We start from the raw sequence: 25,219 nt of genomic DNA, 5'->3' as shown, positions 1-25,219 counted from the left end.
TTTCGGATTTAAACATTGACCTTGAACTGTAATAGCCACAGAAATCATATTATTAGGAACGAAACAGTCGTTTCATTTCAAACTTTTCTGTTCTTTCTTTCTGTGACTTTCTCCAGGTGTTTCCTCCAGCTTGAAAGAACATAAAAATCAAATAACCTGAAACATATCCATTTACAAATGCCACTCAACATGTGAATACTGCTGGCAGCATAGTGTTAGCATACGGGATGAAAACTGTAATAAGTAGAATAATTTGAACAACTTCAATGTCTCTGAAAGGAGCCTTTAAATTTCAATACTGATATAAATAGGCAATTCTGTTGCGCCCGTGGTTATTTGATGCCGTCGATAACTTGATATGCGTTGTTTTTGCATGAATATTAAACAGCTATGAACGAAAATATGGGACGGTAACCTGTTTCCCAGGACGTTGAACGATTGGTAGCCACAACGAATTTCACTGTAGCCATAGCAAATTCGTCGCACAATGATCATGTTTTGCATAGCCTTTCAGATATAAATAGTGGTCCTCGGTTTGATGTTCTGCTAGGGGCTTTTTATGAGTCAGCGCTGCAGAAGTAATTTCTCGACTCTGTACGACGTGAAATGGAACGTTACTTTCAGAAATAAAATTGTTTCTGTGATCTGTAACAGAATAGTTCTGCAAATTACAATTGACACAACTAATGTGCAGATAGCATTCAGTTTTAACAGTGTTCCAATGTACTATAATCCTTAAAGGGTAGTGTATCGACTATGTGGTAAAACGCTCAGGCACCGAAGTGTAGTTTCCATTATTTCATTTGTCTACTCAGCGCTGAATAAAGTACACGTTTTCACAGTTCAACTGTCGGGGCAACGGATTGCATCGAAACGGTATTAATATCACATGGGCATATCAAAGCACTTTTATTGAACAAAAAACGTCTTATGACAGACGAATCATCATGTTTCCATCTTCATTAAGCTGTCAAAGAATCGAGTTTTATATAATTATATTATCGTGATCAAATGCCAGCAATTGTGGAAATGTTGATTCCAACATTGTTAGGAGGCTCGGCAGCAATACTTGTACTGCGTACCGGAGTGGTGTAATGCTAGTTTTATAGCACATACGACTTTTATCTGTGACTTTTATCCAGTAATTTGAAGCAGAGATATACTTGCCTGAGCCCTAATATTTTTGTTCACAAAAAAATTGGCACAAAGATTGTGTTTTAGACTAAGCTTTCCTGTTGAGATTACACATAACACGATTGGAACTAATTTGGGATAATTGGATAGTAAAGTAATGTCTTTAAAATCTGCAACTGTAAGCTGATCTGCTTTTCTTTTTACGTTACACACTTGTTTTATAAGTAATTTGTAAAATAGAGACATTAAGCTATAGGGCACCTAAAGTTTTGAGAAATTTGAAAAATATGAAGATCCAATTATCTCAAATTAGTTCCAATCGTGTTACATTAGACTAATAGATCAAGATTTCGAGTTCTACTTGGAATACAGATGTCATGACCTGAAAGCTACTCATTAAAATGTAACACGATTTAATCATGCTTTGTGGGATGTTATTTATCCTATGTAAAAGTTTTCAAAAGGTCAAATTTTCTTGTTACCCTCACTTTTGTTTTGTTTTTTATTTCTCCTTTTGTTTTTCTTGTTCTCTTGCTTTGTGTTTCTTGTCTTTCCTTTTGCTGATAAAGAAGAGAAAAAAGTTGTGCTTCATCTTCAATCATGCAATACAAACATTTTGAAATTTGTGCTAAATGTACTTTTTTGTCATGTAACAGTTGCCACTCTAGGAGAAAGCTAATGGTATCTGACACCTCATTCTTGAAGACTTTTTGATGAGAATGGTGTTGAAAAGGATTGCTATTCGCAGTCACCTAAGCAATACACAAATTTGGTTGCTGTTCTTTTTCTGTGAAGTCTCTATTCCCACAGCGTGCTAAGTACGATATCGCTAAAATCACCGAGCTCAAGCATTGCTAGTGACACAGATTTTACTTTGATCACACATTGTCGTGCTGTTATCAACGCCCATTACTTTCTGCGTTTCTTTGATCCATTATCAAACTCGGTCAACAAGGACACACAAAATGAAAATTCCAAGCCCAACACGAAATGGCGGATGTAAAAACAGGTGAATATTGATCCAGTATCGAGAGGGAAAGTTATCCCCTGTTGAGAAAACATATAAAAATTCCATATCGAGGTTTCATGCCTCGAGCGATATTTGCCCAAGCACAATGGATTCTTTATTTCGCAGAGAAGTGACTTTTTAAAAACCCTCATAAAATTACGTTATTATTACAAGTAGTGTATTCACGTCCACATAAGAACATTTACTCAGACTGGTGTAGAATGCTTTTTATTTGAAAGCGGCATGGCAAACAAATACACACAATGAGAAAAGTAAGAACTTCATATAATCTCTCTCTCTCTCTCTCTCTCTCTCTCTCTCTCTCTCTCTCTCTCTCTCTCTCTCTCTCTCTGTTACTGAAACGTTGGTTTGTTAATTGCATTGAGCGTTACAACATAAAACATTGCGATATACTTTCATTACAGGTACTGCGAACTCTAGCATTTCTACTTCCACGCTGTTTTGTCAGCATACATACAATTAGGAAAAGTTTCAGTCTACTTTCTATTGTACATTTACTGAATACATAACAACATTGGCCGATAGTGAGTAATGTTTGATAAACTCATGATATACAACTTTTAGGACGAGCAGGAAACCACAGTTGAAGAAAACCAACGATACAATCATTCAATAAAATTTGTGCCAACTGATCATTTTACAGTACGTAATTAAGGAAAAGAAAAAGGGACATCCAAGGATTGCACAATTTCAGCCTAAAAAGAGAAACAGGCTTGATGTTTCTCTTATTTGCCATTGTCGCCAGCTTCGCTCTAAATCAATCGCTTCAACGTTTTCAGTGCATGTGCCGTAAACTTTATTGATATCATATACATTATATTTTGAACTGTTCAGTGATATTAAGTGAAGAAGTTCATCAAGATGTATAGCCGTACAAAACACTGTCAGATTTGTAGCTGGATTTCGTGTCGCGTTCAAAACATGTGCAGTTCGGCAATGTACAATAACAGTATGTTCATACGAGAAACATCATCTTTGATGTCATGTATAATTCTTTGGTTGAGCTTATAAGTTGTTCGATCGTTCTTTTAAATTCTGCTCATTACAGAGACAGTTTTTGCCGACATATGGTTGCGAAACAACAACGGTCCTTACCAATATGGCGATACATTGGATGTAGATTTCGTTGTCATCGCTGATATGCAAGTAGGAGATGATACCAGTGTCTGCATACACGCAACTCCTGGCCTTCAGGTTTGTACAAAAATGATGTCATCACCTTGACCTTGATGATACTTTGCATTCATGAACCTCCTTTACTGAATTCAGAAGGAAGTTATCTACAACATTTCGAAAAGTAATAACAGCGAATGAATTACCAAGCTTGAAAATCCAAACGGATGCTTTTAGCGTGCCAACAAATACACGTGTCTTGTATTTTTCAAAAGAACTTCATGCAAATTTCCGTCAATTTATTTATGTCATGGCCGAATAAAATGGTCATATAGAAATAGAATATAGAAAACATCTCATTGTAGAGTATTGTTTTCTTTAACAAAGGTTTTTTCGTATTTTCACAGGTTGTGTTCATTGAAATTTTCCTTCCCTATTGTCTTAGTTTTGCGCATTTTAGTACACCTAGTTTTGCAGACATAAATCTTACTTGCCTTTTCGGCAAATGGCCAGCGTCTTGCAAGCTAAAAGTGAAAGCTCGACTTCAGGAATGCTCATGTTAGCGTAGACAGCGTATTTAAATGATGCCTATACTGACAACACACAGACAGACACAAGTGTTGGGGGTCAAGGTCAACAACTTTATTCCGATGTTGACAGGCTATCAGCCGATTTCCGCCACTCTAGGCGTAATAAGATACATATTCAAAGACAAAAAGCAGAACGAAAGAAGAAGAAAGAAAGAAAAAAAAATTCAATTGCAAGCTAGTAGGATAGGGAGGGAGGGTGGGGGAACGCTCTGAGGGCGAAGCCAATACTGATTAACTATTAAGTGGCCTCGTCCGGAGACCGTCCCTCTCACAGCCTCGAACCCGGCCCATTTAAACTACAATAAAACAAGTATTATTGTTCACAATAAGTACACAAGTGAACTATTTGTAAAGGCAGAAGCACGTGACCCTTGAACTTTCCACAGGGGAGATATCGGCACCGGCTCGGCGTAACTTTGAGTGTATCGTTTTTCTCTCAGTTGCATCCCGGCGGTCCGATGTTCCGGTATTTTCTTCTGGATGAATTTGACGAATGGCAGCCTATAATAATGGTAAGAGATGAAAATCCGTATTTATCACCGTTGTGTGCAGGAACACTGTCTTGTCCTACAGTTACCATCTGGAAAATAATTCAGAGGAGTTATGATATTTCGCTCCGGGCATATGGCCTTCCGCCCCTACTCACAAATGTCCTTATCCGCGACTCATTAAAACCTCGCACTAGGACGGTGTACTTTTGGGTAGCCATGCACGTCAAATGGTTGCCCGAAACAATCCAACAAGGCTCCCAGGCGGCAATTTAGTGACGAAATTAACCTTAAGTATTTTCCAAGAGAGAAATGTGGAGTGACAAAACTTTTATTACGTGTGGCATGATTGACAAACAGACTCTTAACAAAATCTCCATACGTATTTACACGTAGCCTATTTTCAACTACTATTCCTACGCAGCCGCCTACTTTAACCAGCCAGAGCGTTAACGGCACGTCTTCACAGATCACGTATACATCATGTGACCACTCTGAATGGAAGATAGAGGGCACTCAATCAGCAACTGTATCAGGTGAGCGAAACGAAGATGTTAGTGTAGACAAGTTCAGAAATGTCTAAATGTCCCAATGTCTAAATGTTTTTTGTCGTCTCTGCAGTTCTCATTATTTAAGACAAATATACATCGATTTAAATAATGATGGATAAAGTTAGAAATAAAAATATATTATTTTACAAGTTTAATTAACATGTAGCGTTGACAACGGTATTTCTACACATTTCGTCCTCGACAATTTTCTTAAAAAGTACTGTTTGCTGTGGATGCCTTCGTCCAATTTGTCGACAGTTGTCGACTGATAGATAGTTTTATGGTTTTTATGATTTTTTTCTTATTTGGGTGTAGAGATTACTAAACGTGTTGAAGTTAAACTTGACAATAATCCGTGTGTTTAGAGCATAAATTCTTGTGCAAATACTTTACTGTCCTTTCCTTCTTTTTAGCTGACGTTCACTCGGGGCAGGAGCTCATTGTAACCATTCTGTGTGAGGTAGAACCAAGCTCAACTATTTCTCAAAATCAGACAGAATCAATTGATATCGAAATGCCGTATTTTGATTTTCACTGGAACGAAGTAGCTTCGGATGAACAGAAATATGTTGGAATTGGCGGAATCGCGACTGCAACTTTGTTGCTTTCGTTTCCAAAGGTAAAGATAGACATGTGGTCAGTTATGTTCAGCATGCCTCTGACCTCTGACCTGAATATTCCCATGGTGACCATTGTTAACGCTTCGCTGTCAGAGGTGGGAGCTAACGTTCCGTGCGATTCCAACTGCGTGGCAGCTATCAACGATGAGTGGCATTTGAATGCGACCTCAGTTGTCACCGAAAAGGATGTAGCAACCACTTCATGCCACACCGCGCTCCAAGTAACCAATGGCAACGTGGGCCACGGTGATAATGAGGCGCTATTTAGTTTGCAAGTAAGAATCGAAGATAGCTTAGATATGGTCAACGGTTCACAACTTTGGGTGACTGTCGCCGTCTTTTTGGAGGGAACGCATATTTGGGTCGGGCAGATACCTGTCATTGTACTTGTCGACGATGATCGTCAGCCCATGATAGATTACTCTGTTACCATGACAACGGCTCCACCAATTCGACAGGGGTAAGTTAATGGCATTGTAATATGATCGCTTTTCCCAGTGTTGATGTAGTTTAATAGGGAAGTAAGCTAAACATTCAAAACACACACACACACAGACTGTTGTTACACTGCAACTATAAGGACCTTTGCCCTCCTACCAATATTTTAAAGTAATGCTTTAATAATGACATCTTGGTAAGTTATTCTTTTGGATAAATATAATATACATGCACAGGGTGCACTTCAAACTTTTACAAGTGACCAGGTGCATCTGAAACATCATGTATAAGTGTGTATGTATAAAGAAGCATCTCTCTCTCTCTCTCTCTCTCTCTCTCTCTCTCTCTCTCTCTCTCTTATATATCATATATATATATATATATATATATATATATATATATATATATATATGTATATATATATATAATATATATATATATATATATATATATATATATATATATATATATATATATATATATGGAGAGAGAAAGTTAATCAAAAAGTTGCTAATGTACGAAAGATCTAGCGCTTTGTATCAATATGTATATATAAATATATAAATTTATAGTTTTATGACACGCTTATCGAGAAGTGAAAATATGATCGTTAGGCTGGTACATGATCGTCTTTTTTTTATCTCTGATATTTGTAAATTGTGGATCGATTCCCTGTACCTTTGATTTTGTTTTTCTCTATCAACACAATATTATACAGAAGAAATGTTATATTTTTGTAGTGTTCTAAGAAACTTTTCATACCTGTGAAATCAGGATTATATGGACTGATTTAGTCCGGAATAGGGCCTAAAGTGAAATTAAATAAATAAGTAAATAAATAAATAAAAATATATATGAACTTGCTTGCTTGTACCATCTCACAGGAGTAAAGTGCTCGATGCAGGGTTGCAGAGCAATATTACAATAAAGATGAGAACACATCAAGTATGTTTGGTACCTACTGCTCGAGTTCACATATTCACGCGATCGTCAGATAGGTAGCTTTTTTGTCTGAAATTTGCAACAGATACATATAATTATAATCTTCAGGTTCAAAGTAATAATATCTGTTACTTAAGTTCCATGCATCAGATGCTCTGCTTTAAGCACCGAGCATCTAGCACTGTAGTTTCCAACGATGACATTTGTATACTTTATATATATATATATATATATATATATATATATATATATATATATATATATATATATATATATATATATATATATATATATACAATAAATATGAAAACACATCAGTATGTTTGGTACCTATTACTCGAGTTTCACGCATATACGCGATCGTCAGATAGGTAGATATTATTTTAGATTAATTCGCTGTAACCTCTGCATCACGGAGAAATTTCACATTATCAACTCAGACAAGTCAACACTGCTAAACAAACGTACAGAATTTATTTCGAAATGAAGACACAGAAGCGCAAATTCCTTCTCATTAACACTTGAACGCGCCAGAACAACCGCCTCGTTTGCATATACACCTGACCCTATATATAGGTAGCAACGAGCCCACCAACATCACTCCTGACGATTGCCAAGCGCATGAAACAGTCTGTAGAGTAATCACGACAAGTTCCACTGTAGCTATATTATATACACACACACACACACACACAACACACACCACACACACACACACACACACATATATATATATATATATATATATATATATATATATATATATATGTTGGTAATGATAAAGTTGACTCTTCTACTTGCCGCATGTATGTCTACATTCGCTAGATAAGTATCATGAACATGTCAAATAACTTTGACTGTGTGACGCTCAAAACAATATTTTGATTTCATAACTGGAGAAGATTTGTCTTTGAATGAATACCATATGAAGCGTAAGTCAATAATTTTGTTAGTTGGTTATGAAGAGACTGTTATAAAAATCGTTCAGAACTATTTTTGTATGAGGTGCTATAGTCAATTTACTTTTCCTCTTCTTTTGAATGGCAATTCTGAATGAAGTCTATATATGGCGGTAAATCAGGTAAATCAAATTGTGTTTGTCTAATGTAAAGGCAATGCGTTTAGTACCATTTTTAATGACGATTTTGTTATATATTTGCTCAGTGACACATTGGAGTTGTGTGCGGAAGTTTGGCATTATGCCATTCAAGCCTACGCCTGGAATGCTAAGCTCAACATCATAGCGTCTCCGAAAGTGCAGTTTTCCGGTCTTAGCAATTACAATGACGTTACCATGTCGACGATTCCCATGGTTACACGCAAAACGCCTTCATTAACAGAGCTCGCGGTGAGTTTGTGACGAAATATCGTCGCTATTTCCGCATAGGTACAGTGTATTATCGCTTTGAGCGGTGAGGTTTCTTTGGCACATTCGAAACTATTGTTGTTGTTTTTTCTTGTTCAGAAAGTTCTTTTCCTCCTAGATTGAGTGTAGTGTTAGCTTGAGGAGAGGCGCTAACGATTTTTTCACACTTCAAATTTTATTTGAAAATGCTGCAGCGATAAGTTAGGGTCAAGGAGGTTGTTTTGAAGAGGATTTTACAGTTTCTAAACACTAAATCGAACCATATCTACATTATATCGTAATCAGGCTGCATAAGAAAATGTGTGTCTCCATAACCTACTCAATACCCATTTTTTGTTATTGGTAAGACTCAATTCAAAATGAAAGGGAACAAAGTTCCCGATCGACCTACATTATTCCCTGGAGGCATGTTAAGGTAGTATGCGCCTCGAAAATTGAACTAGACTTAAACTGTTGCTCAAAATTTCCTCAAGGAATCTTTCGATCATTCTCTTTCATGATCAAGTATAAAAATTGGGGGTAAACGTGTATAGTTTGGCACTGGAGAAACAAATTACCCAAGATTTTCTGATATATGAAATTCAAAATGGCCGCCATTATTATGTTAACCCTTCGGGAAAACATTAAAAGACGGTAAAAGTTTTTTCTTTCACCGAGAGCTTTAAAATTAGCCCCCACAAGTGGTAGATCAGAAAAGAACTGTCAAAGTTAGAGAATACTTCTCATATCTGTCCCCGGGGCTCATTCTACCTTTCAGGAAACACACATCTTTGACCTCACTGCTCGCTCCGCTTGTAGGGAAAAACCTTTTTACTCGAATTGTACATTTGCTGCCTGTGGGTTTTTTTTTTTTGCCGACAATCGATAGAGCCTTGTTTGGACACGTCACGTTACACGTTCACAGTGATATTCCAGTTTGTTGCACCTTTTGCGTACGTTTAAATGGCCTGGGCAGGCAGAAAACTTACCCTGATGATTGATTTTATCGCTGTGAAAGTTTATCACCGACTTTTTTATGACTGTAAAAAAGACCATGACGACATTATTAACCATCAATGACGAAGAACATTTTTTTCGATATATTTACACAGTTGGAAAAGTTTGAACTGACTCCTTTATAAGTCTGATTTAATTGCTGGAACACGACTGTTACAGTGATATCGAAAGTATAACCTGCAAAGTAAAGACAGCCTTCGAATAATTCCCGAAAACAAATCTTCATGGGCTTGTCTCTTCCAGCTGAGTAATATCACCTTCTCAACTCATGTAAACCTTTGCTTTGAGATGATCATCGGCCAAGGCGGTTCTGAAAGTGTGCATAACTTTGTTGGGGCAGCTGAAGTCGTGTACAGCACACACAGCGGTATACAACTATCACTGCCTTTGAAGAGTGTACAGTTCCAATACAACGTAACAGGTCCGTCAAGACTCATAATACCTTGTTCACGTTTATGCAACTTTCTGTCTTTATACAAAAAGGCACATAAGCTGCAGCCTTTGTTATTTGCTGAATTCATCGCTACCTTCCTTACATGGTTCTGTGACTTCTTATACTAAAGTAACCCTATGTCGAATTACAACTTCCATTTGTGGCAAATTGGTAGAGCAAATTTTACAGTTTTCCTTTTTTCCTGAAATTTTCAAAAGCTGGTCACTGATGTCAGCACACTGAGAATGCAACATCACGTTGGGGACAATGGATTACGACATGTTTTTTTTTGAGGATTCAATTGCGTGTATGTACCGTGTCCACCATGTTTTTTGCGTAAATTAATTTGTTTTTCGCATATTGTGTAAAGAAGTCGTCATATTTCATCGAGATACCCGTTCTTAATTTATTTTGTTTAATTTTCGCATGCAGATCTAATCTGTGTTTAATAATATTAGTTTGCACATCCCATCTTAAGAAATTTTCATGAATTAATGTTGTTGTAAAAAAGAAAAAAAACATGAAAATAATACAAAAAAGATTACTTTTCCATTAACATCACTAAAAAGCAAACTTGATTTTTACAAAGATGATCTTACCTTCTTTATATGCTGTTGTGTTCTGTTCACAGGCAATGAAATTGGATCTGTAGGTATGAAAACATCTAATCAATTAAAAACTAAACTAGCTCTTTCGTACACCATTATGACTGCAGAAAAACTCTGAAAATAAAAGAAAATCGAGTCTACACATAGAGCTGTTAGTTTAGTTTCGCGTTCATTGCTAGGCTTGTGAATTATAGTATTTTCACTTGTCAATGTTACATGTAATTACACATTCAAGTGAAATCAAAGGCTTACAAATTGCATTGGATGAATAGAAACTCATTAATAGAAACTAATTAATTTACCGTTCTGTTTGATTTATCTCTTTGTCCTTAAAGTTGACGATTTGTCGCCTGGCAGTCTGCTGCTTTTTGAAGATGACGGTGTGACATATCTTTGTGCTCCCACTACAGTGAAAAGGTAAATTATATTTGAAGATCAGTTGTAGATGCAGTCATTATGGTCATCACCTTGGCAATCTCTCTCTCTCTCTCTCTCTCTCTCTCTCTCTCTCTCTCTCTCTCTCGATAGATAGATAGATAGATAGATAGATAGATAGATAGATAGATAGATAGATAGATAGATAGATAGATAGATAGATAGATAGATATAGAGAGATGGATGGATGGATGGATAGATGGATGGATGGATGGATGGATGGATGGATATGAGATAGATAGATTGCAAGCGGTATAAACTGTAGATGAAAATGTACTTTGTTGTCTGTATTCTGATGATATTATTTGTCAAACTATTTTTACAGATTTGGTACATGTGTTATTGGTAACGTTGACGGTCGATGGATCGGTGAGTATACACTAGCAATTTAACTCAATATCAGAATCAAAGTTTATCAACAAAAATTACCTTCGTCAACTAATCGTTTGTGCACAATGGTCCTCTGCACCAACAGGTTTGCATCCTTGGATTCATAGATTATTGGCATGGAATGAACTCAGCGGCGACTTGTATGGCACGTTATACTCACCGAACGACGATGTTGCTGGTTACATGAAGAGTGATGACGATGGAAAGTCATGGATCGCCTTGTCTTCACGACAATGGTCTGATGTCATGGCAACTGATGGATTTTCAGGGATCTCAACTCTGACTTTTGACGGTGAGAGAATGTCTACGGCTTGCCACTCAAACGTTTGTCCGGTCGTCAGTCACACGATGTTGGCGACATTTGTGAGCAAGATAGACGAATATTGTCATTTCCGATGAAGCTATATTTTGAGAACTGGCTCAGTACTACAGTATGTGTACTACACGCGTACATTCAATGCTTATTTGATCTAAAGCAGACGACATGAATATAACGGCTGTGCGTTTTACACTGTAGCTTCCGATAAAGATATTTATGTCGTATGCGTAGCCACTCGTCGCCGTAACCTTTTTTCGAAGTAAAATTTCTTCGAAAAGGCTAATATACGCTCCGAAAGAAGCTGGTAAACCAAAGATTTACTTTATGCTTATTCTTGAAGTTTCGTTATCTTACTTTATGAAAGCTAACGCTAATACGTGTACAAGACCGTGGCAACATCAATAGCGATGATTAAATTAGAATGAAATATTGTCATCTTTTAAAAATCAGTCTGTCTGTTTGTCTGTTTATTTGGGCTTTTTGTTTGTTTGTTTGTTTTTGTTTGTTTGTGGAGAAGAATTCGTTCCAAGTACATTCTTACGTCTACCAAAAACGGGCACGTATTACCAGCGGGAACCTGAGCCAGCTGAGCTCAATGAGCTCTATGAGTGTTCATCACCGTTAAGGGATATAGACGACTGGTGGAGAATCGACTTGGGTGACAACTATGACATCTATAAACTCAAAGTTCTAGGATCGTGTTCTCGTAAGTTTTTTGGCCATTTCCGGACTATTCACTGTCATTTGCTCACGTGTTCACACACGTTAGCATATGTCGCAGCGATGTCTGTCTGTCTGTCTGTCTGTCTGTGTCTGTCTGTCTGTCTCTCTGTCTGTCTGTTGGTCCGATATCTCAAAAACGGCTGATCAGATCAGAATCATATCCGGTACATAGATTCAGATAGCAAATGGCAAGATTTTAGAAAAAAACGGATATACATTAAAAACGACTGCACATAATTTGATGAGATTTGCTACAAATGTTGATCACACCAAGATATATCAGCAGTGGTAACCATTAATGGATGACATGAAAGATAGTTGCTAATTTGCATATTTAATGAAGTTTCCTAATTAGGGATATATATCTGATTTGACTTGATCAAAATTGACCAAACTTTGTATGTACATTGAAGATACTATGATTTGATATTATTGAAATTCATTAAGCATTTTAACATCACTCGATTCTTAATTTGTATATTTAATGAACTTTGCTAATTAGGGATATATATTTGAATTGACCAGACCAAAGTTGATGAAACTTGCTACATGTATTGAAGCTACTATGATACAACATTCTTGAAAGTCGTTAAGCATTTTTACTTCAGCCAATTCCGAATTTGCATATTTAATGAACTTTCCTAATTAGGGATATATATCTGAATTAACTTGATTGTAGTTGTTGAAACTTGCTATATACATCAAAGATACTATGATATAACATTATTGAAAGTCAAAAGACATTTTTACTTCACCCAATTACTAATTTGCATATTAAATGAATTTTCATAATTAGGGATATATCTGAATTTACTTGATCAAAATTGATGAAACTTGCTATGTACATTAAAGACACTATACTTCAATATTATTGAAAGTCATTAAGTATTTTCTCTTCACAAATTTGCTAATTCCTAATTTGCATATTTAATGAACTTTCGTAATTAGGGATATATATTTGAATTGACTTGAGCAAAGTTGACAAAGCTTGCTACATATATTGAAGATACTATGATAAAACATTATTGAAAATCATGAAGCATTTTTACTTCAGCCAATTCCTAATTTACATATTTAATGAACTTTGCTAATTAGGGATATAAATCTGAATTGTCTGGACCAAAGTTGATGAAACTTGCTATATACATTAAAGATACTATGATACAACATTACTGAAAGTCATTAAGTAGTTTTTCTTCAGCCAATTCCTAATTTGCATTTTCAATTATCTTTTGTAATTACGGATATATACTTGGATTTATTTGATCAAATTTGGAAACACATGCTACGTACATTGATGATTATACCAGGTTAAAACAATATCGAAAGTAATTTCAAATTTTCATGTCAGCTAATTTTTAATTTGCATATCTAATGAGCTTTCACATTTCGGCATATATGGCTTGAAGGACTTGGCCAAAGGTAATTACACTTGCTATATAAAGTGGTGATACAATGACAGCAGTCAAAGAACTTTAATATTTTTATTTCAGCTAATTACAAATATTTGTATACTTCATGACCTTTTAGAATTAATCGGCGGTGAATATTGTTCATTATGTTGATCATAATACTTTCAATGAAGTTGCAAACATGTGGCAAAGGTTCAAATTTATACACAACTGCATTATGTAATAATGGAACATGTGAGCATTTTCTGTTTTTTTAGTTGTTGCCGTTAATTCTGTCGCTTTGATAGAGGACTGTTTCAAGGTTTCGCCCAGACTTCCAGCTCTGATGCGCCTCAATGTACCTCATATGTACAGTATGTGTTGACTAGCCGAATACTGGGTATTCAAACGTTCTCTAGGGAGTAGACCAAGTACAGTTGATTTCTAAATACTGTACGTGACTTTTTTGCACACAGAGGATTGGTTGACGCAGTCAACGTCTTCAATAATGCACGGTTACCAGTGCGGAGATCCACTCCAAGCTGATGAACTTCTGCAGCAGGAAATTACCAGGAAATGCAGTGTGAATGGCGTACAAGGAATTCTCGGTAGATTCATCACAGTTCAACTGACAGGGACTAAGATGTGTATGAACTTCTGTGAGATCGATGCCTATGCAGGTAGGTCACTGCCATGACATTTATCTAGAATATCTCATCACTATTTTTTTCAAGTGACTCCAAGCGTTTCAGATTAGCTTATTATTGGATGTGGATATTTCAAGACTTACTATAACAGAATGTTGCTGTAGTCATACCGCCTGTGTTATGATGGTGTTGTGCAATTTCAAAATAACCAAAAAGGAATACAGCTTTTGAGTTTTCGTGCAACATTGCAATTAGTTCTCGACATACCATGTATTAAAGTCTTAAGTTCGTCACGAATTCGCATGTTGTTGCCTATAAAACAACGGATTTCTTTCGTTCGCGTCTCATAAAATTTTCGGCAAAATTGATATATCACAGTGTATAACAAGGAAAAAATATTTATAGCCTTCAATCCTTTCTCGTGTACTTCACGGGCATGAATACGGTCGCACGACACCGAAGCACTCTTAGAACGTTTAGCTTACAATGATAACCCATAAATTGTTTTTAGATAGGAAAATCTCACTTTTTAAACAAAAATATTAATGACATTTGAGGATAGTAGCATCAGAAATAATCTTGCAACCGATGAAACTGTGAAACTGTGCGTGAAAGTGTTCAAAACTTTGAAAAGTTCCAGAAATGAATTTAGTCTAATAATGGCATTACGTCTTACGCTTTACAGAAATAAACCATAAGATGGTTAACGTGGCAGTAAACAAGTCGACAAGTCAAAGTAGCGTTATTTATGGTGGTTACGGCAGCAGAGTCGTCGACGGTAACAAAAGTCCTTTATGGAGCGGTTACAGCTGTATGCACACGCGAAACGAATTTGAACCTCATCTTCTCATAGATTTGGAAGAACGATACTCAATTCTCGAAGTGAACTTCACCAATCGACAGCGTGCATGCTGTAGGTGATTCTTCTCTGCCTCTTTGTAGTTGCAATCTTTTGTCGATAATGATACATGTATTTCCTACAATAGTCCCGAACGTTCCACCAATGTACTGATGTCAAAACACTTTGTGTAGCGATGCCTGTTGTAGTGTAAGGGACTGCTGAGGAGGGCGGTTGTTTTGGGAATTACGCTGAGCGAAAATTAGTGACCTTCAAAAGTGTTTGCACGAAAAATTGTGATCTTCCCTGACTTCCATGCCCAAATAATTAGTGATCCTCCCCTGCGTGCCTAAATCAATATCAATAATATCTTAATTTGCACATAATTTCTCATTTTGTCTTTGTATGCAGGGTTTCAATTGATACGATGAAAACGACATCACATTTCACAATAATCATTTGTATGAACTACTTGAAGTTGCTATTCAAAATTAAAGGACAACAGCTGTAATTCATTTAAAGTTTGGCTTGTAGTTGTACAGAAAGTACTATTGCAGTTTGTCAATAAACTTATTAAAACCCAAAATTCAACATTTAAAGGGTACGATACATGAAACCATCGCAAAAATGAATTAATGGTCATGACCATTAATTCATTTTCGCGATGGTTTCACTTAATTTGTCTGAAACCGGGGTCGAATATATGTAAGTGTCACCCATTCGTTATCTTTCAACATGTCAAACAATATAAGTAGTATCTTGCATCAAACAAAATTCATGAAAATGGCCGACTTTGTCCCTTTAATAATGTATGCTTATATATGCTCGTGCACAGACAGTTTTTATTGGAAAATGTTAATAGTTTACCTCATAGACTCAAATAGACAATGATGTAATCGATACCTTTTGCTTAAATCCAAATGTAACATTTGTTGTTCTCCTCTGCACTTTCAATAACCGTATTCTAGACAAGTACATTTGTATCAAGTGTCAAACGTCTATGATGTACTGATAGATTTGTATAATTCTGTTCATAGTTTGCCCCTATAGGCTACCATGTATAGTGAATCGACACTTTCAGATAAATTCCAAAATTTCTTGTTTGCATATTCACGCAACACAGCATATTTGCACAAAATCAGCTTTTTGTCGAGATTCATTTAATTTTAAGTAATTTGTTAAGCTAAAATTAGAATATTTGTTTGGTTCAAGCAGTTGAGTGAGAAAGAAGTTTAAATTTATGCAAATGTATGCTAATCACCCGATTTCCTTGCTTCCCTTTACTCCAAATTTCAAGCATTCAAATCAATTTAACTCCACTCTAGCTAGGTCAAATTTTATGAAATTTTCACATTATGTTCTTTAAATACTATATACCATAACTATCATTTTGTTCGGCAATAAATTTCTTACAAGTTTTATAAGAGGCATTTGCTGATTATGATTTAATCACTTTTTTGAGTGTCAGTCTTTCAACCCCTGCCATTTTCAAATGAGGATAGATAATGGAAAATCAGAGAGTCGTATACTCTTGTTTTAAGGTCAGAAAATAGTATCAAGTTTTTGATTTAAATTAAGTTTATCAGTAATACCAAAATTGAGATTTCTACCCCATACATATACCCCTTCGTCTTTCGAGTAAACTATTGCTACCATATGAAACCTAAATGGATGTGCAGACATTGCAAGTTTTGTTTTGGGAAAATTGTTAATAGCTTGCTCCATGGACTCTCATGTGCTGTGGTTTGGTATATGAGCTGTTGGCTTGTTGCTTTGTAATACATTCTCTATGATGCTGTTGTTCTCTGTAGGGAAGCGTTCATACAATCTGACTGCTGTCATCGGTGACTATGTCGCCGATGGTGGCGCATGCAGTCCCTTGTCTCAAGTCGACGGTCACTTTGAATACGACTGTGGTAATAATGGTGTCAGAGGACGCATCGTCACTTTGCGTCATGTCGATAATGTGACCTTGCCAACTACAGTTTGTGAACTCAGTGCTTATACAAAAGGTAACGTCTGCCTCCCTAACTTAATTTTGCTAGAAAGTCTGAAACCGGTCTCAGTGAAGACGAAAATTAGGCCGCGTTCAAAGAAAGTTGGGGGGGCGGGGACTGGAGGAATTGCAATTGAAAGCTTATTTTTTCAGACCCCCCTCGATACCCTAAACAATTTTCAAGTCGCCCCCGTCTATATGATTAACAAAGCCCGTTCGTCTAAATATTGGTGATAATTGAATTAGAGTTCAGACTGAAAGTTATTTGTCTATGATACAAATGCACGGTACACGTAGGCTGTGTTGGCAAGCTGAAAACTGGATAGCTCAACATGCTGTAGGAAGGACCCCCTCCCCTCAAATTATCATGTAGCCGCATATTTATTAGGAATGCACGCAGAGTGAAAATAAATATGTATTGCGTAGTTCTATACGCAGATCATATCAGCAGGTTGTAGAGTCATATTCCCAAGGCAAGTTCTTAACTTGATTCATTTTCAAATGCATCAGTAGACTGTTTGGATTTATCAGTCTAAGCCGACTTGGGTTTATCCAACTCTGGCCAGGTCAATGGCACCCGCTGAAGAGCACACAAAATGACAATCATGAGAGAGTATGCAAATTGTGAATTCCTGGCTACATTTTATCAAAGTGTGAAAAACTGAGAACAGTGACCTATCGATAAAATATTTTTTTTCAAAAGTAAAGGACATATACAACTTAGATGCTACTTATAAATGTTTTACAAAATTGACAATACTGGAAAATATCCATCAAATAAATGTTTAATCTCAGAAAATTTTGGGTGTAATAATGGCAAATTTGGTGAAAAATAAATTATTCCATTTAGTCAGACATTTTTTTTCATTTAAATTAGACTGAGTCTTTACTGTTCAAAATTTTACTTTTGTATTATTTTACGATGAGATGAGAAAATTTCATTCACTGCATGAACTTTAAATAAATGGTTTTTTTATTGATTATAAGTGATTTGAGAAAACTGTGACTTTTCATCGTACATTTGTATAAATCAAGCATGGTGACCCCATAAATATTTGATTATTCACTATTTCTCATGTGCCAGAATTCAAAAATCCATGGTAACTGTTAAGTCTCCTAGTCTTCTATGTGCTGGTCTCTGACCTGATCTTGTGTACAAGTACATGTATGGTTCAATCACCCAAACTCTTCTTAAAATACATCAGGGTCAGAGCTATCACTGTCACCATGCGATTGCGTTCTTGTTCTTCTTCCTACAGCATGTTGAGCTATCCAGTATTCAGCTTGCCAACACAGCCTACGTGAACCGTGCGAGAAACTGTGTTTGATATATTGCATATAAATGTTAGAAAAATTATCAACAGTTGCAGCTTCTGTCTTGTTTCAAAGCCAACTTGTTGTTTTTACGAAAATTTAAAGGCATTCATACATTTTTAAATTTTTTCGAGATACAAGTCATAAAATGCAACAAAACGCTTCTAGATTTTATTTAATTATTACTAACATTAGAACCATCGGAGACATCAAAATGTTGAAAACCAAGTTTCAGGCCCCCCCCCCCTAGGCAGAGCAAAACTTTTAAGTCCCCCTCCACTACCCCCTGAATCGAACCCCTCACAATTTTTTAACGCAGCCTTACTACCATCAACCGCAGTCACTCCACAAAGTGACCGTGCAACATATTACGACTGATTTCTCATTAAATTTGTGTCGTGAACTGAAAGTCAGGAAGGAATGATTGACCCTCTTTAGATTTGAATATTCGTGATGTATCAGAGGCTTTGAACTTTAGCGTGGAATATTCTAGTCTGGTTCTGTTCCCAGTTCTATCCCTAGCTGTGCTGAGCTCATGAATATTGCCCGGCATGAGGCAGCCATTTTAGACTCTTGTTAGTTGACGTCACACTGTCTATTGCATTATGGGACAATATAGAAACGACTACCCTTGAGCACAGTTTGTTGAGGGACCTGTATTACCCCTATTTGTAACAATCAACCCTATTTGTAACAAAATTTAATTTTCAAAAAACCTTTGCCGTATATGTTGAAATATTAATAAAATATGCACATTTGTATGTTTGAGGGCAATTTTCTTTTTTTTTCCTTGTCAAAACTCATTTTTCCGAAACTGCTTTTGTTACAAATTGGGTTGATTGTTACAAATAGGGGTGACATGTGTCAACCCTATTTGTAACAATCAACCCTATTTGTAACAAAACCTAAATTTCAAAGAAACTTGGCCGTATTTAATGAAATCTTGATAAAATATACATATTAGTATGTTCGGGGGCAATTTTCTTTGTTTTCCTTGTTGAAACTCATTTTTCTGAAAATGCTCGTGAGATTAAATTTCGTTGTGCAGGTTCCTAGGGATAAGAGCCCTACTCGTAAGATATAATCAAGTCGTGCAGATACATGCCAAAGGTTTGTTTTGGGGCAATTTTCACCATTTTCGGTCAAAAATGTTAAAAATCTTGTTTTCTGACCGAAATCATACTAAACCTATATGGGGTTAACTTTGTTACAAATTGGGTTGATTGTTACAAATAGGGTTGACGTGTCAACCCTATTTGTAACAATCAACCCTATTTGTAACAAAATTTAACCAACTTGAAACAAAACCTAATTTTCTACAAAACTTGGCCGTATTTGATGAAATCTTGATGAAATGTACATATTAGTATGTTTTGGGGCAATTTTCTTTGTTTTCCTTGTCAAAACTCATTTTTGCCGAAAATGCCGTTAGATTAACTTACGTTGTGCAGGTTGCCTAGTATAAGAGGCCTACTCGTAAGATATAATCGAGTTGTGCAGATAGGTTTGTTACGGGGCAATTTTCACCAATTTCGGTCAAAAATGTTAAAAATCTTGTTTTTTGACCGAAATCATACTAAACCTATATGGGGTTAACTTTTGTTACAAATTGGGTTGATTGTTACAAATAGGGTTGACGTGTCAACCCTATTTGTAACAATCAACCCTATTTGTAACAAAACCTAAATTTCAAAGAAACTTGGCCGTATTTGATGAAATCTTGATGAAATATACATATTAGTATGTTCGGGGGCAATTTTCTTTGTTTTCCTTGTTGAAACTCATTTTTTCCGAAAATGCTCGTGAGATTAAATTTCGTTGTGCAGGTTCCTAGGGATAAGAGCCCTACTCGTAAGATATAATCAAGTCGTGCAAATACATGCCAAAGGTTTGTTTCGGGGCAATTTGCACCATTTTCGGTCAAAAATGTTAAAAATCTTGTTTTCTGACCAAAATCATACTAAACCTATATTGGGTTAACTTTTGTTACAAATTGGGTTGATTGTTACAAATAGGGTTGACATGTGTCAACCCTATTTGTAACAATCAACCCTATTTGTAACAAAACCTAAATTTCAAAGAAACTTGGTCGTATTTGATGAAATCTTGATGAAATATACATATTAGTATGTTCGGGGCAATTTTCTTTGTTTTCCTTGTTGAAACTCATTTTTCCGAAAATGCTCGTGAGATTAAATTTCGTTGTGCAGGTTCCTAGGGATAAGAGCCCTACTCGTAAGATATAATCAAGTCATGCAAATACATGCCAAAGGTTTGTTTCGGGGCAATTTGCACCATTTTCGGTCAAAAATGTTAAAAATCTTGTTTTCTGACCGAAATCATACTAAACCTATATTGGGTTAACTTTTGTTACAAATTGGGTTGATTGTTACAAATAGGGTTGACGTGTCAACCCTATTTGTAACAATCAACCCTATTTGTAACAAAACCTAAATTTCAAAGAAACTTGGCCGTATCTTGATCTTGATGAAATCTTGATGAAATATTCATATTAGTATGTTCGGGGGCAATTTTCTTTGTTTTCCTTGTTGAAACTCGTTTTTCCGAAAATGCTCGTGAGATTAAATTTCGTTGTGCAGGTCCCTAGGGATAAGAGCCCTACTCGTAAGATATAATCAAGTCGTGCAAATACATGCCAAAGGTTTGTTTCGGGGCAATTTGCACCATTTTCGGTCAAAAATGTTAAAAATCTTGTTTTCTGACCGAAATCATACTAAACCTATATTGGGTTAACTTTTGTTACAAATTGGGTTGATTGTTACAAATAGGGTTGACGTGTCAACCCTATTTGTAACAATCAACCCTATTTGTAACAAAAGTTAACCAACTTGAAACAAAACCTAATTTTCTACAAAACTTGGCCGTATTTGATGAAATCTTGATGAAATGTACATATTAGTATGTTTTTGGCAATTTTTATTTTTTTCCTTGTCGAAACTCATTTTTTCCGAAAATGCCCGTTAGATTAACTTACGTTGTGCAGGTTGCCTAGTGTAAGAGGCCTACTCGTAAGATATACTCGAGTTGTGCAGATAGGTTTGTTTCGGGGCAATTTTCACCATTTCGGTCAAAATGTTAAAAATCTTGTTTTCTGACCGAAATCATACTAAACCTATATGGGGTAACTTTTGTTACAAATTGGGTTGATTGTTACAAATAGGGTTGACGTGTCAACCCTATTTGTAACAATCAACCCTATTTGTAACAAAATTTAACCAACTTGAAACTAAACCTAATTTTCTACAAAACTTGGCCGTATTTGATGAAATCTTGATGAAATGTACATATTAGTATGTTTTGGGGCAATTTTTATTTTTTCCTTGTCGAAACTCATTTTTTCCGAAAATGCTCGTTAGATTAGCTTTCGTTGTGCAGGTTGCCTAGTATAAGAGGCCGACTCATAAGATATAATCGAGTTGTGCAGATACATGCCAAAGGTTTGTTTTGGGGCAATTTGCACCATTTTCGGTCAAAAATGTTAAAAATCTTGTTTTCTGACAGAAATCATACTAAACTTATATGGGGTTAACTTTTGTTACAAATTGGGTTGATTGTTACAAATAGGTTTGACGTGTCAACCCTATTTGTAACAATCAACCCTATTTGTAACAATCAACCCTATTTGTAACAAAATTTAATAATTTTGTAAAAAAACCTAATTTTCAAAAAACTTGGCCGTATTTGATGAAATCTTGATGAAATATTCGTATTTAGGTCTATATTTTGGGGAAATATGTCGTTTTTCAAAAAATATGTTTTCTAAAATTGCGAGATGGTTTGTTTTGAAATTTGGTATACAGGTTTCTGGAGATAATTCCTTCAAGACGTATTGAATTGTGCTGATCTATGCACGACTCTTTTTGGCAATTTCGCCATTTTTGCAAAAAAACGGGTCAAAAATCTTCTTCTTAGAATCTACTCGTCCTATTGCTTTGACATTTTGTATGAAGGTTCCATGTGGTGACGTTTTACCTAATTTTCAGATAATTCATCACAGATACGGCCTTGGCATTTGTTTGGATTCATTTGAACCCTCAATGCCGCTGCTTTAATTTATACACTTGTGTTGTTTATTGTAGGCTCTTGTTGGTTGTTTCGGCAAAAGGGTTTTATTGCTTCCCACTTATCAAGTTCTTCCAAATATTTTGACGGGCTTTCTTTTTTATCCTTTGTTTTGATATGTGTTGAGCCTAAATGTTGTTGTGAAGATCAAGTCATTTTATGTTGTGAATGTTTGTTGTTTGTTTTTTCTATTTACGGTTTTGAGTATGGTTTCTGTTTGGTTTATGTTGCCGTGCATTCTCTGTCTATTAATTTGCTTGTGAAGAATGCTACATTTTTTCTTGAAATCGATTGGGTATTGCATGTAGGCGAGTATCTAAGAATTTTGCCTTTGATGGGTCCCTTAAAGGTTGGTTTTGGTTGATCCTCTGAGCAGGCATTGGAACGTTCCAGTTGGTTTTGCATTTGTTTTAATATCAAGAATGATTTCTTAGTTTTGCTTTTAGCCCTGAAATATTTCAACGTCGGAAAATGTTGTTTTTTTAGTATTTCTCAACTGTAAATTCAAATGTTGAATGCATTTCCAGTGTCAGTAGTGTCGTGAAGTCTACAATCATTTTAACATTCAAATTGAATATTCGTCAGTTTGTATAACCTGCTGTAGGGAGATTTTCACTGACAATTAACTAGGAGACAGAGACACAAGGGTAATTTCCCACTCGATGTTGCTGCCGAGCGCTGATGGATAAGTAACCCTATGACCTTTGATGAAGGGATGAGTCAAGTGCATGGCATATTTCGTATCATAAACCTCAAGAGGTAGACTATCATAAACGATGTTATTATCTGCATCGGCCGCACCACTTCTTAGATTCGGAGATTTTCATTCTGAATACTCTTCAGAATCACGTTTCATCTCTACTTTTTATGTTCATAGGGATCACGATAACATTCAATAACATTATGATTACTAAGATCGAGAAGTATCTGTCCCTCGAATTCTAAAACAATGCACTTGATTATATTTTTATGATATTCTGAACTACTCGGTTATTTGGGTGACCGATACTATAAGGTCAAATACCAGATCGAAGGTATCTGGAACATAAACGACTCCACTCTCTAACTTTGGACACCGTATGTGTAGTGTCTCACCTATCTGTGCCTGGCTTGGGTTATGAGTAACTACATGATGGGTCCTTTCTGCCTTAATTCCATATGGTTTTCGGCTGCTGAAGCTTGATAAAATTATCGATTTTACGGCATTGTCATTGCTGTACGGCATTATTAGTGGAGTAATACAGAGAAAAATACGACTGAAGGAGGAAAAAAATATAGAACTCGAGGGCGACGTGATTGAAAGTTTTTAAAATTTAAAGTTTGATGATGATTTAAGTTACTATGAAGCATCCTTTACAGAGGCCGACCAAAGTCTCGGTGGCCTGCAGATGGATAGGATAGGCAAAAGAAAAAAGTTGTCCTGTTCCGATAACCCGACCTACCCTATTTTATTAGACTGCGACCCTAAACGTTTTAGCAACGTAAACAGGGAAGAACAAAAAGACAGAAAAACCCCGTAAAATCAGTGTTCGTCACCTGATATTTGATTTTTGCTTGGGACGTCGACGTCTTTTATGTAATTAATCCTTTAATATGAATGATACGCTTTTTCTGGAAATGTTGTGGTAAGTGTTAGATCGCCCTGAACCCTGAAAAGTGCATATTTAAAAAAAATATAGGGGAAAAGAAAACCAGCCGACCTAACTGCCCTATTTTGAAACCATGTTATTGGAAGAGCAAAATTTATGTTTTAAGTGTTACAAATAGCGTTAACTTTTGATACAAATAGGGTTAGTATGACTTCTGTCAGAAAAGAAGATTTGTTTTGCATTTTAGACCAAAATTAGTGACTGATGCCCCCACCAAATTTTGGCATGTATCTGAAAAACATGATTACCTCTTAGATGGAGGCCTTTTATCCCTAGAAACCTGCACGCCGAAATTTTATCTAATGAGTAGTTTAAGAAAAAATGAGTTTCGACAAGGAAAAAATAAAAATTGCCCCAAAACATACTAATATGTATATGTCATGAAGATTTCATCAAATACGGCCAAGTTTTTTTGAAAATTAGGTTTTGTTTCAAGTTGGTTAAATTTTGTTACAAATAGGGTTGATTGTTACAAATAGGGTTGACACGTCAACCCTATTTGTAACAATCAACCAAATTTATAACAAAAGTTGACCCCATATAGGTTTAGTATGATTTCGGTCAGAAAATAAGATTTTTAACATTTTCGACCGAAATTGGGGAAAATCGCCCCGAAACAAATCTATCTGCACTACTCGATTATATCTTACGAGTAGGCCTCTTATACTAGGCAACCTGCACAACGAAAGTTGATCTAACGAGCATTTCCGGAAAAAATGAGTTTCGACAAGGAAAAAATAAAAATTGCCAAAAACATACTAATATGTACATTTCATCAAGATTTCATCAAATACGGCCAAGTTTTGTAGAAAATTAGGTTTAGTTTCAAGTTGGTTAAATTTCGTTACAAATAGGGTTGATTGTTACAAATAGGGTTGACACGTCAACCCTATTTGTAACAATCAACCCAATTTGTAACAAAAGTTAACCCTATATAGGTTTAGTATGATTTCGGTCAGAAAACAAGATTATTAACATTTTCGTCCAGATTGGGGAAAATTGCCCCGAAACAAACTTATCTGCACAACTCGATTATATCTTACGAGTAGGCCTCTTATACTAGGCAACCTGCACAACGAAAGTTAATCTAACAAGCATTTTCGGAAAAAATGAGTTTCGACAAGG

General features: G+C 35.9%; 1 protein-coding gene across 2 annotated transcripts in view; it reads left to right on the top strand.

Moving 5' to 3' along the window:
- LOC139135954 (uncharacterized) overlaps positions 1-25,219 on the top strand; it is a 31,908-nt gene that overhangs the window by 3,376 nt on the left and 3,313 nt on the right. Inside the window, exons 2-15 of one of the 2 annotated variants that reach the window (XM_070703738.1) lie at positions 3,213-3,358; positions 4,308-4,379; positions 4,780-4,891; positions 5,320-5,986; positions 8,071-8,254; positions 9,512-9,689; positions 10,333-10,353; positions 10,645-10,726; positions 11,070-11,113; positions 11,220-11,426; positions 11,971-12,159; positions 14,044-14,247; positions 14,900-15,127; positions 16,864-17,064. In XM_070703738.1, the coding sequence (XP_070559839.1) occupies positions 3,213-3,358; positions 4,308-4,379; positions 4,780-4,891; positions 5,320-5,986; positions 8,071-8,254; positions 9,512-9,689; positions 10,333-10,353; positions 10,645-10,726; positions 11,070-11,113; positions 11,220-11,426; positions 11,971-12,159; positions 14,044-14,247; positions 14,900-15,127; positions 16,864-17,064 (2,535 nt within the window). The remainder of the gene's footprint in view (positions 1-3,212; positions 3,359-4,307; positions 4,380-4,779; positions 4,892-5,319; positions 5,987-8,070; positions 8,255-9,511; positions 9,690-10,332; positions 10,354-10,644; positions 10,727-11,069; positions 11,114-11,219; positions 11,427-11,970; positions 12,160-14,043; positions 14,248-14,899; positions 15,128-16,863; positions 17,065-25,219) is intronic. The other variant, XM_070703739.1, reaches the window with a different exon arrangement.

The sequence above is a fragment of the Ptychodera flava genome, chromosome 6, assembly GCF_041260155.1.
Source record: "Ptychodera flava strain L36383 chromosome 6, AS_Pfla_20210202, whole genome shotgun sequence".
Lineage (NCBI taxonomy): Eukaryota > Metazoa > Hemichordata > Enteropneusta > Ptychoderidae > Ptychodera > Ptychodera flava.
Note: the sequence above shows the minus strand (reverse complement) of the source record. Positions and strands in the feature narration are given on the sequence as shown.